This window comes from Aythya ferina (genome assembly GCF_964211825.1).
Source record: "Aythya ferina genome assembly, contig: HAP1_SCAFFOLD_342, whole genome shotgun sequence".
NCBI lineage: Eukaryota > Metazoa > Chordata > Aves > Anseriformes > Anatidae > Aythya > Aythya ferina.
The window spans coordinates 67,616-77,743 of record NW_028181219.1 but is presented as its reverse complement, the minus strand read 5'-3'; the positions used below and the strand labels follow the sequence as shown (position 1 = coordinate 77,743).

The 10,128-nt window shown below is 73.8% G+C and overlaps 2 protein-coding genes across 2 annotated transcripts; one reads left to right on the top strand and one right to left on the bottom strand.

The window, feature by feature from the left end:
• Positions 1–12: 12 nt before the first annotated feature.
• LOC311429127 (uncharacterized protein) lies at positions 13–5,733 on the top strand (the record flags this gene model as incomplete). The annotated part of the gene is given in 15 exon segments (XM_084540264.1): positions 13–82; positions 166–282; positions 817–962; positions 965–1,897; positions 1,900–2,050; positions 2,435–2,770; positions 2,866–2,978; positions 2,980–2,995; positions 3,244–3,336; positions 3,422–3,499; positions 3,692–3,769; positions 4,155–4,323; positions 4,752–4,820; positions 5,088–5,117; positions 5,221–5,733. Coding segments are annotated over 15 exon segments (2,538 nt in total), but the record flags the coding sequence as incomplete, so codon positions are not given.
• Positions 5,734–5,980: 247 nt separating this feature from the next.
• SPRYD3 (SPRY domain containing 3) lies at positions 5,981–10,041 on the bottom strand. The gene is made up of 11 exons (XM_084540263.1): positions 9,994–10,041; positions 9,437–9,568; positions 9,284–9,359; positions 8,721–8,845; positions 8,505–8,640; positions 8,050–8,241; positions 7,471–7,620; positions 7,323–7,380; positions 6,707–6,826; positions 6,448–6,614; positions 5,981–6,259 (listed from the first exon to the last, which is right to left on the bottom strand). Exons 2-11 carry the CDS (start codon positions 9,559–9,561, stop codon positions 6,125–6,127), a joined length of 1,284 nt encoding a protein of 427 aa, XP_084396389.1. The 5' UTR covers positions 9,562–9,568; positions 9,994–10,041; the 3' UTR covers positions 5,981–6,124.
• Between the last annotated feature and the right edge of the window lie 87 nt (positions 10,042–10,128).

The window sequence follows — 10,128 nt, the reverse complement described above, 5'->3', positions numbered from 1 at the left end:
CCGCCCCCCCCCCCAGACGATCGCTTCCCCCCCGAGGCCAGCGTCGAGTTTCATCTTCTCCTCCGGCCCGAGAGGGTGGAAGGTGAGGAGGGGGGAGGGGGGGGCCTGCCCCGACCCCCCCACCCCCCTCAACACCCCCCACACCTCACCCTGTGCCCCCCCCAGGCTGGGAGCCCCCCCCCAGCTCCTCGCCCACCACCGTGGATTACGGCACCGCCGCCCCCGCCGTGCGCTGGGACTCCTACGAGGGCTTCAACCTGCGGCACGAGGACAGCGCCGAGGGTACGGGGCCCCCCCGGCCCCCCCCGGCCCCCCCGGCCCCCCGGGTTCCCCCCTCCTCCACCATCCCCCCCCCGGCTCCCTGCCTGCCCCCTGAGCCCCCCACCAATGGGGTCCCCTCTGGCCATGGGTGCTTGCCCCGTGATTTGCCCCCCCCCCCCTTTTTTTTTTTGCCCCCCCCCCCCACTCTTGGACACCCTCCCCATTTTTAGGACATCCCTCATTTTTACCCCCCCCCCAGTTTTGGGGTCCTTGCATCCCCCCCACTTCCCCAATGTGCCCCCCGGGGTCCCTGCATGCACATCTGAATGCCCCCTCCCCCCTTTTGGGTCCCCCCCCTTTTTTGGTGCCCCCCTCCACTTTTTCCCCCCCCTCCCATTTTGGGGTCCCTGCCCTCCCCCTCCCCATTCCCCACTGTACCCCCCCATTCCCTGGGTCCCCTCCTTGGGCTTGGGGGGACCCCGTTGGGGAGGGGTGGGTGCATGCAGGGGGTCTCGGTGCCCCCCCCACCTCATGCCCCCCCCCCATTTCCCGCAGAGCTCTCGCACACGCGGGGGCCGCTGGACGGCAGCCCCTACGCCCGCGTGCAGAGGAAGGGGCCCCCGGCCCCTGGGCCCCCCCCGGGGGGGACGGCAGCGAGAGCCCCCCCCCCCCGGGCGAGCCCTACGAAGCCGAGCCCCCCCTCGGCCGCCCCCCGCCCCCCACGGCCGCCGAGCGCCAGGAGCTGGAGCGGCTGCTGGGGGGCTTCGGGGTCGGGGGGCGCGACAGCCCCCAGGAGCAGCCCCCCGGGGGGCGCCCCCACAGGGACCCGGGGCCCTATAGGGACACAGCACCCTATGGCGCCCCGACACCCCATGGCACCCCAGGGCCCTATAGCGCCCCGACACCCCACGGGGACCCAGCACCCCATAGGGACCCAGGGTCCTACGGCGCCCCAACACCCCAGAGCACCCCAGGGCCCTACGGCGCTGCACCCCCCCACAGCCCCCCGCCCCCCTGCTCCCCCCAGGCGCCCTGCAGCGCGCTGTGCCCCTACAGCCCCCCGACACCCCACAGCTCCTACAGCAGCCCAGGAACCCCCTACGGCACCCCCACAACCTACAGCCCCCCCGCATCCCATAGCCCCCCGGCCTCCTACAGCCCCCCCGCAGCCTATAGCACCCCCGCATCCCACAGCCCCCCCACAACCTACAGCCCCCCCGCCTCCTACAGCCCCTCACCCCCCTATAGCGCCCCGACCCCCCCGACCCCCTATAGCACCTCAACGCCCTACAGCCCCCCGCCCCCCTGCGGCCCCCAACCCCCCCACGGCACCCCCGCCCCCTACAGCCCCCCGGCGCCCTATAGCGCCCTGACACCCTACAGCCCCCCGACCCCCTACAGCCCCCCGACCCCCTATAGCCCCCCGGCCCACTATGCCCCCCCGGCCCCCTATGCCCCCCCTATGCCCTATAGCGCCCCCCCCCTGTGCCGCCGCTCCAGCCTGGCCCCCCCCCTGCCCGTGCCGCTTGGGCAGCCTGGAGCGGCGGGGGGGGGCCGGGGGGGTACGAGGTGCCGCGGGGGGGCGAGGGGGGGGCGGAGAAGCGGCGGGCGCAGCGCTCCCTGTCTGAGGGGGGGGCCCCGGCGCCCCCCCCGCCCCCCTGCCCCGGCTGCCCCCGCTGCGGCCGCCCCCCGCCCCCCCCGGCCCCGCTGCCCCCCCGGCCCGGCCCCCCCGGGCTGGAGGCTCCGGAGGGTTTCGGGGTCCCCGGGGAGGAGCCCCCCCCGCCCGGAGGTGAGTGAGGGGGGCTGGGGGGGGGAATGGGGAGCTACTGGGGGGCTACGGGGGGCTACTGGGAGTTACTGGGGGGCTAACTGGGACTGATGGGGGTTACTGGGGGGGCTAATGGGGATGAGCGGAGGGCTACTGGGAGCTACTGGGGGTTACTGGGGGGCTACTGGGGGAGTAGGGGGGCTACTGGGAGCTACTGGGGGGATACTGAGAGTTACTGGGGACTAAGAGGGGCTCGGAGGGGCTACTGGGAGCTACTGGGGGGATTAATGAGGAGGAACTGGGGAGTTACTGGGGGCGGCTGGGGCGGGTTACTGGGCTTACCGGGGGCTATTGGGGCTTACTGGGGGCCGTGCCGTGCCCCGATGACCCCCCCCCCACACACAGAGCGCCGCAGCCCAGCCGAGGGGGGGCCCTGGCACAGCCCCTCCCGCGACGCCGCCCCCCCCGGGGCCCCCCCGGCGCCCGCCCTCCCCCAGGAGCAGCCGGAGCCCCCCCCCAGCAGCCCGGGGGGGTCCCCGACCCCCGCCTTCCCCCTGAGCACCGCCTACTACGAGCCCCCCCCGGCCCAGCAGCCCCCCCTGCCCGAGAAGCGCCCCCCCCAGCGGGGCGCGGGGGGCACCCATGGGAGCCCCCCCCCGGAGCCGGACCCCCCCGCGGGCGCCACCTTCGCTCAGGACACCTCCAAGTTCTGGTACAAGCCGGGGCTGTCGCGGGAGCAAGGTGAGGGGGGGCGGGACGGACCGGGGGGGGGGTCCCGGCGTCACCCGGCGGGGGGGTGACGTTGACACGGGGACCCCCCCCCGTCACCCCCCCAGCCGTGGCCCTGCTGAAGGGCCGGGAGCCGGGCACCTTCCTCATCCGCGACAGCAGCTCCTTCCGCGGCGCCTACGGGCTGGCGCTCAGGGTGGCCGTGCCCCCCCCCGGCTGCGGCCCCCCCCCCCAAGGGTAAGGGACCCCCCCAACCGCCCCCCCCCCTCCACCCAGTAGCTCCCCCAAAACCCCACAGACCCCCCCCCCAAGCACCCCACAGACACCCCCAGCACCCCATACCCCCCCATCTCCCCCTATAGCCCCCGCGTTTCACCCAATACCCCCCCATTTCACCCCACGCCCCCCATACCCCCACCCCTATTGTGTGTGTGGGGGGGTCCTCTCTCTCCCCCCCCCGAGGCCGACCCCCCCTCCGCCCCCAGGGGACCCCCAGGAGCAGCTGGTGCGCCACTTCCTCATCGAGACAGGGCCGCGGGGCGTCAAGATCCGGGGGGGCCAGGAGGAGCCGCACTTCGGTGAGGGGGGGCCCTGGGGGGGGTTGCGGGGACCCGGGGGGGGGTCGGGGTGCCCCTAACCCCCCCCCACCCCCCCGGTTTGCAGGGAGCCTGCCCGCCCTGGTGCTGCAGCACTCCATCACCCCCATCTCCCTGCCCTGCGCCCTGCGCATCCCCAGCAAAGGTGGGTGCCCCCCCCGCGCCCCCCCTTGGACCCTCCCCATGTACCCCCCCGTGACCCTTCTCCCCCCCCGCATTAACTCCTCATCCCCACTCCCACCCCAAAATGCCCCCCCTTGCCCTAGGAGGGGGCATGGGGGGGGAGGGGGCTCCTGGGGGTCCCGGCGCCCACCCCCAGCCTGTGCCCCCCCCCCAGACCTGCTGCAGGAGGGGCTGGGGGTGTCGGCGCCCCCCAACGTCAGCACGGCCGCGGAGCTGCTGCGGCAGGGAGCAGGTGGGGGGGCACTGGGAAGGGGGGGGCACTGGGAAGGGGGGGGCGCTGGGGGGGAGTGGGAACGGGGGGGGAATGGGAATGGGGCCACTGGGATTGTACTGGGAATGGGGGCGTGCACTGGGCTTGGGGTCATGGGGATAGGAACGGGGGAGGTGGGGAACTGGGAATGGGAGCACTGGGACCGGTGGAACTGGGACTGGGAATTGGGACTGGGAGCACTGGTGGGACTGGGGACACTGGGAGCCCTGTGAGCACTGGGAGGGCACTGGGACTGGTGATACTGGCGGCACTGGGAGCCCCGGCGGCCCCGTGGCTGCGCCCCGTGCGGTGCCGTGCGGGGGGTGCAGCCCCGTGTCCCCCCCGTGCCCCCCCCGTGCCCCCCCAGGGTGCTCCGTGCGCTTCCTGGGCTCGGTGGGCACCGAGTCCCTGACGGGGCCGCAGGCGGTGGCGAGGGCGACGAGCGCGCTGCTGGCCGCCAGCCCCCCCCCCCCCGCCGGCACCGTGCACTTCAGGGCGGGGGCGCACGGCATCACCCTCACCGACCGGCAGCGCAAGTGAGCCCCCCCGGGACCCCCCCCGGACCCCAAACCCAACGGGAAGCCCCTGACCCCAATGGGACCCCCCCCCGGGACCCCCACCCCAAAGGGATCCCCCCGGGGACCCCAAACCCAACGGGACCCCCCAGAACCCCCCTCGGGACCCCCGCCCCAACGGGAACACCCGGGACCCCCCCGGCACCCCCTGACCCCAATGGCACCCCCCAGACCCAAGGGAACCCAAAAGGACCCCCCCGGACCCCCTCCACACCCGAGGGACCCCCCCGGGACCCCCCCAGAACCTGGGACCCCTCTGGGACCCCCCGGGATCTCTGGGCCCCTGGTCCCAAGGGACCCCCCCCCAGACCCCCCCACCCCACCCTGGGGTCCTTCCCCCCCCCCCCCGGCTCCCCCCTGCCCCCCCCTCACCTGCTGCCCCCCCCCAGGCTCTTCTTCCGCCGCCACTACCCCGTGGCCAGCGTCACCTTCTGCAGCATCGACCCCCAGGGCCGCAGGTGGGGGGCACGGGGGGGGGCACACGGGGGGGGGGGGTGAACGACGCGGTTTCGGGAGGGAGAAAACGATCGGGGGGGGCACACAACTCTAGGGTGGAGCAGACGATTTGGGGGGGGCAGACGGCTTTTGGGGGTGACGGGCACAAATTAGGGGGGGGCACACGACTCGGGGAGGGGGCGCGATTTAGGACGGGAGGGGGGGCAGACGATGGGGGTCGGGGGGGGGGCCACGACCCCGCTAACTGCCCCCCTCTCCCCCCAACGCAGGTGGGCGAACGCGGACGGCACCACGTCGCGGTGAGCAGACCCCCCCACCCCCCCCCTGGCAGGACGGGGACACCCCCGGGTGCCCCCCCCAAAAAATAACGTCCCTGCTGTGCCCCCCCACCCCCCCCCCCAGGATCTTCGGCTTCGTGGCCAAGCAGCCGGGGGGGCCGTGCAACGCCTGCCACCTCTTCGCCGAGCTGGACCCCGAGCAGCCGGCGGCCGCCATCGTGGCCTTCGTCAGCAAGGTGATGCTGGGCACCCAGCGCAAGTGACCCCCCCGCCACAGCGCCCCCCCCGCCAGAAAAGAGCCCCCCCAGCAAAAAAAAAAAAAACACAAACAGCGCCCCCCCATCAACAGCCAGCCGGTTCCCTCCCCCCCCCTCCTTTGCCATAGGCCCCCACGGAGGGCTGCAGCCTTAAGGGGGGGCTCAGCACCGCGGGGGGGGCCCAGCCCCAAGGGGGGGCTCAGCAGAGTCTCTATTTTTGTGTAAAAGCTTCCAGCAGACGTCTCTAATATATATATATATATATATGTATTGGGGGGGGGGGCACCGAGCTGGGGGGGGGGGCACAGAGCCCTGCCCCCACCCTCCGCCGCCAGCCCCCCCCCCCATCATTTATTAACCATGTGCAAACAGCTCCAGAAGCACCGAGCGTCTCCTTAATGCGCCGGGGGGGGTCGGGGGGGGGGGGCCAGCCCTTTGAGACCCCCCCACAGCCAAAGCAGGGCTGGGGGCGGAGGGGGGGGCAGGGCTGGAGCCCCCCCCGGGGGGGAGGGGGGTGTACATTCATGAAAAGGGGGCAGTGACAGCATGGATGGGGGGGGGCACCCACCTACCCTTAAATGTGCCCCCCCCCGTGGGGGCGACACAGGAGTCCCCTGGGAAGGGGGGGGGGACACAAATCCCCCCCAGTCAGGACCGGGGGGTGACGTGGGGCTGGATGGGGACCCCCGGGGCAGCACAGGGAAGGGGGGGGGTGGACCCCCGGTGCTGGGTGCTGTGGGGGGGTCCCGGGGGGGTCCTCGGGGGGGGGGGCTACCCGCTGAGGGGGTGCAGGTCCACCTTGACCTTCTCGCCGCTGCTCAGCATGCCCACGGTGGGGAAGTAGCCCCCCCGCGGCACCGCCGCCTCCTTCTTGCCGATGATCTTCCCGTTGCGGGTGAAGAACACCTGGGGGGGGGTGTGGGGGGGGCACGGTTAGGGGGCACAGTGAGGGGGGGGCTGGGGGCCCCCCAAAATAACATGGGGGGGTGGAAGGGAGCGTCAGCCGGCACTGCGCCCCGTGGTGGTGGGGTGTGCGCCGTGCCCCCCCCTAAATAAACCCAAGGGGGTGCCCCCCCGGTGCCCCCCCCACTCACCACCACCTTCCTGCCGCCGTGCTCCTGCTCCGTGTCCTCGCCGTCGTCTTCCTCCTCCTCCTCCTCCTCCTCCTCCTCCTCCTCCTCCTGGTGCAGGTAGCTGACGTTGCGCACCCCCCGCGCCTTCGGCCTCACCTCGGCCGTGTCGCTGGGATCGTCGCTGTCCCCTGGGGGGGGGCACAGACACACACACACGCTTGTGGGGGGGCTCCCCTGTTGGAGGGGGGGGGGGGTCCCAGCCCCGTGCCCCCCCCGGTACCTTCGCTGTCCAGGCTGTAGTCGCGGGGGAACATGATGCCGCAGCCCATGATGTCGCCCTTGTAGCAGCGGGGGCCGAAGGGGTCCCCCACGCCGCTGCCATGGAAAATCTTCCCGTCATCTGGGGGGGGGCAGGGTCAGTAACGCCCCCCCGACACCAACAAACCCCCCCGCTGTCGATAAACCCTCCCCCGGCCCCAACAAATCCCCCCCCGCATCAATAAATCACCCCAGTACCAATAACCCCCCCCTGTTTTTCAATACCCCCCCCAACATCACTAAAACCCCCCCTTTGCCCCAATAACCCCCCCACCCCAGTATCAATAGCCCCCCCCCTACATTAGCCCCCCCAGTGGCGTCACCGTGCTCTCCCCCCTGCCCCCCCCCCCCCCCACTCCGCAGCCGGGTGCCCCCTCCCTGTCCCCCCCCCCCCCCAAAGGGGGGGTCACGGAGCCCCCCCACCCCGGGGAGGGGCCAGTTCCAGGAGGAGGAGGAGGAGGAGGCCGAAAGCCCCCCCCCCACCACAACAGGGACAAAAAACGGGGTGGGGGTGGGGGGCAGAAGGGGGTGGGGGCATCGCGTGCCCCCCCCATCCCCACTTTGAGGGGGGGGCCCACCTGCGTGGTACGCCACCGAGCCCCTGCTCCAGCCGGGGTGCCGGTTCTTGGGGTAGTCCTGGGGGAGGAGGAGGAGGCTGAAGGCTCGGCGGGGCGGGGGGCGGATGCCGGGGGGGGGCAGGGGGTGTTTGGGGGGGGCCCCCCGCACCTTGCGCGCCAGCCCCAGCGCGATGTAGCACTTCTCGCCCGGGTCCACGATCTCCACCTCGAAGTAGTGGCTGCGGGGGCTCAGCGGGCGCCGCGCCTGCGCCAGCCCCACGTCCACGATGCTCTTCCCCTGCCCCGCGTACTCCAGGAGCTGGGGGGGCAGCGGGGGGGGGGCAGGGGTGAGGGGGGGAGGTAAGGCTGCGGGGGAAACAGCAGCCCCGGGGGGGGAAACAGCCTGGGGGGAGGAACACCAGTGCTCCCAGTGCCCCCAGTGCCCACTGTGACCCCAGCGCCCCCAGTCCCTCCCAGTCCCCCCCAGTGCCCCCAGTTTCCCCAGTCCCTCCCAGTCTCCCCAGTTCCCCCCCGTGCCCCCAGTCCCTCCCAGTCCCTCCCAGTTTCCCCCAGTGCCCCCAGTCCCTCCCAGTTCCCCCCAGTCCCTCCCAGTCCCCCTCAGTGCCCCCAGTCCCTCCCAGTCCCCCCCAGTGCCCCCAGTTTCCCCAGTCCCTCCCAGTCTCCCCAGTTCCCCCCCGTGCCCCCAGTCCCTCCCAGTCCCTCCCAGTCCCCCCAGTGCCCCCAGTACCGTGCCGCAGGCCCGCACGTCGTGCAGCCGCCCCCACTCGTCCTCGTGGCTGTCCACCAGCATCATGGCCCCCTCGTCGTGGGGGGGCCCCAGCTCCGCCCGCAGGTGCAGCCGCACCTCCTCCCCCAGCGAGTGCATGCCCACGGCCGGGAACAGCCCCTCGGGGCCGCGCGGCATCACCGTCGAGCCCACCTGGGGGGGGGGCAGGCGGTCAGACCCCCCCGCGCCCCCCGGCAGCGCTGTGGGGCTGGGGGCTTCACGGTGGAGCCCACCTGGGGGGCACAGACACCGGTGGGACCCCCTCCACGCCCCCTCAGCAGCGGTTTGGGGCTGGGAGCAGCCCCCCGGGGGACAGCGGCGTGACCGCAGAGCCCCTCTGGGGGGGTCAAGGATGCCGTGGGGCCCCCCCGCGCCCCCCCCCGCCCCCCCCAGGGGCCGTGCCCCCCCCTGCTCACCCGCTCCCCGTTCTTGGTGAAGAAGACCTGCGCCGTGCGCACCTCGAAGGACGCCGGCTCGATGCCGCAGCCGATGCGGTCGCCGGAGCTGCACTTGGTGCCGAACTGCCGGCCCTTGGCCCGGCCGCTGTACAGCCTGGGGGGGGTGCGGGGGGGTGACGCCGGGCTCGTGGGACCCCCCCCAGTCCCTGACCCCCCCCCCCCGTCCCCACGCACTTGCCGTCATCGGCGTGGTAAGCCACGGAGTCGGGCAGCCAGCCCGGCTGGTGCTCCAGGCTGTAGGACTGCGGCACCAGCCCCACCGCGATGGTGCCGCGCACGCCGCTGTCCACGATCGACACCTGGGGGGGGGGCACGGGCATCAGCCCCCCCCCCATCCCCGGGGGGGTCACTCACGGCCTTCCCCGAGCGGCTGGGGGGGCGGTGGGGATCCCCGTGGTGTCCCCGAGGGTCTGGGGAGCACCCCCGGGGTCTGCTCCGTGCCTTGGGGGGGCTGCAGTTAGGGCTCGGTGCCCCCTCCCAGCCTCTGCTTTGTGCCCCCCCCGCAGGGATTTGGGGACACGGATGAGGCCCCAAAAACAGAGTGGGGGTCTCCAAAAGCCACCCCCCCCCCACCAGAACCCCTTCCTCAGCCGCTCCTTGGTGGACCCCAAAAAGACAGGATCCAGGAAGGACGGAACCCACCTGGAGGAGGATGGGACCCCCCGACAGGAATGTGGGGACCCCAAAAACAAGTGGGGGGGGGCACCTGAGCCCCCCCAGGACCCCCCCAGACCCACCTCGAAGTAGTTGTTGTCCCGGGTCAGCGGCCGCGGCGCCACGTAGCAGCCCACCTCGCCCGAGTCCCCATGGTAGCTGTGGGACAGGGGGGGGTCAGGCACCACGGGGGGGGGTCAGGCACCACGGGGGGGTCACCCTCACCCCCCCCCCACCTGAGGGTGTCGCCGTCCACCAGGATGTGCCGGGAGCGCTCCTGGCGCCCGGCCCGCACCTCGCGGATCTCGCGGATGCGGCGCCGCCAGCTGAGGAACCTGTAGTGCAGGCGCAGCTCATCCATCGCCAGCCTGGGGGGCACCGCTCGTCAGACCCCCCCCAAACAAAAAACACCCCCCCACCCCCCCAACGGTCAGACCCCCCCCCCCAACCCCCCCCAACCCCTCCCCACCCCCCAAGCCCCACAGGCGGCCCCCTCCCACCCAGGCAGCCCCGAAGCCCCCCCACCCCCAGAGCTGCCCCCCCCCAATAAGGCCCCCCCCATCCCCCCCCCGGTGTCCTGGCAGGCCCTGCCCCCCCCCAGCCCCCCAACAAGCGGCCCCCCCGACCCCAACCCCAGCCCCCCCTCACTCCCAGCCCCCCCCAAACCTCCCCCCGCCCCCCCCCAACAGGCCTCCCCTCCCCCCACCAACCCGCCCCCTCCTCCCCCAGCCCCCCCAGCCCGAGCCCCGGGACCCCCCCGGGACCCCCCGCCCCCCCCGCGCCCCCCCCTCACCGTCCCGGCCCCGCCCGCCCCCGCCATGGCGCCGCGCTCCGGCCGCTCCCGGCCCCGCTCCCCACTCACAGCCGGGGCCGCGCTTCCGCCTCCTCCCCCCTCCCGGCCCCGCCCCGCCGCCGCCGCGCCGCCAAT

Excerpts from the sequence above, each read along its gene's own strand:
- SPRYD3 (XM_084540263.1), bottom strand. The coding sequence starts at position 9,561 with ATGGATGAGCTGCGCCTGCACTACAGGTTCCTCAGCTGGCGGCGCCGC. Across the intron at positions 9,360-9,436 it reads GTGGACGGCGACACCCTCAG|CTACCATGGGGACTCGGGCG; the intron begins GTGGGGGGGGGG and ends CCTGTCCCACAG. Across the intron at positions 6,260-6,447 it reads ACGGCGGCAGGAAGGTGGTG|GTGTTCTTCACCCGCAACGG; the intron begins GTGAGTGGGGGG and ends ACCCCCCCCCAG.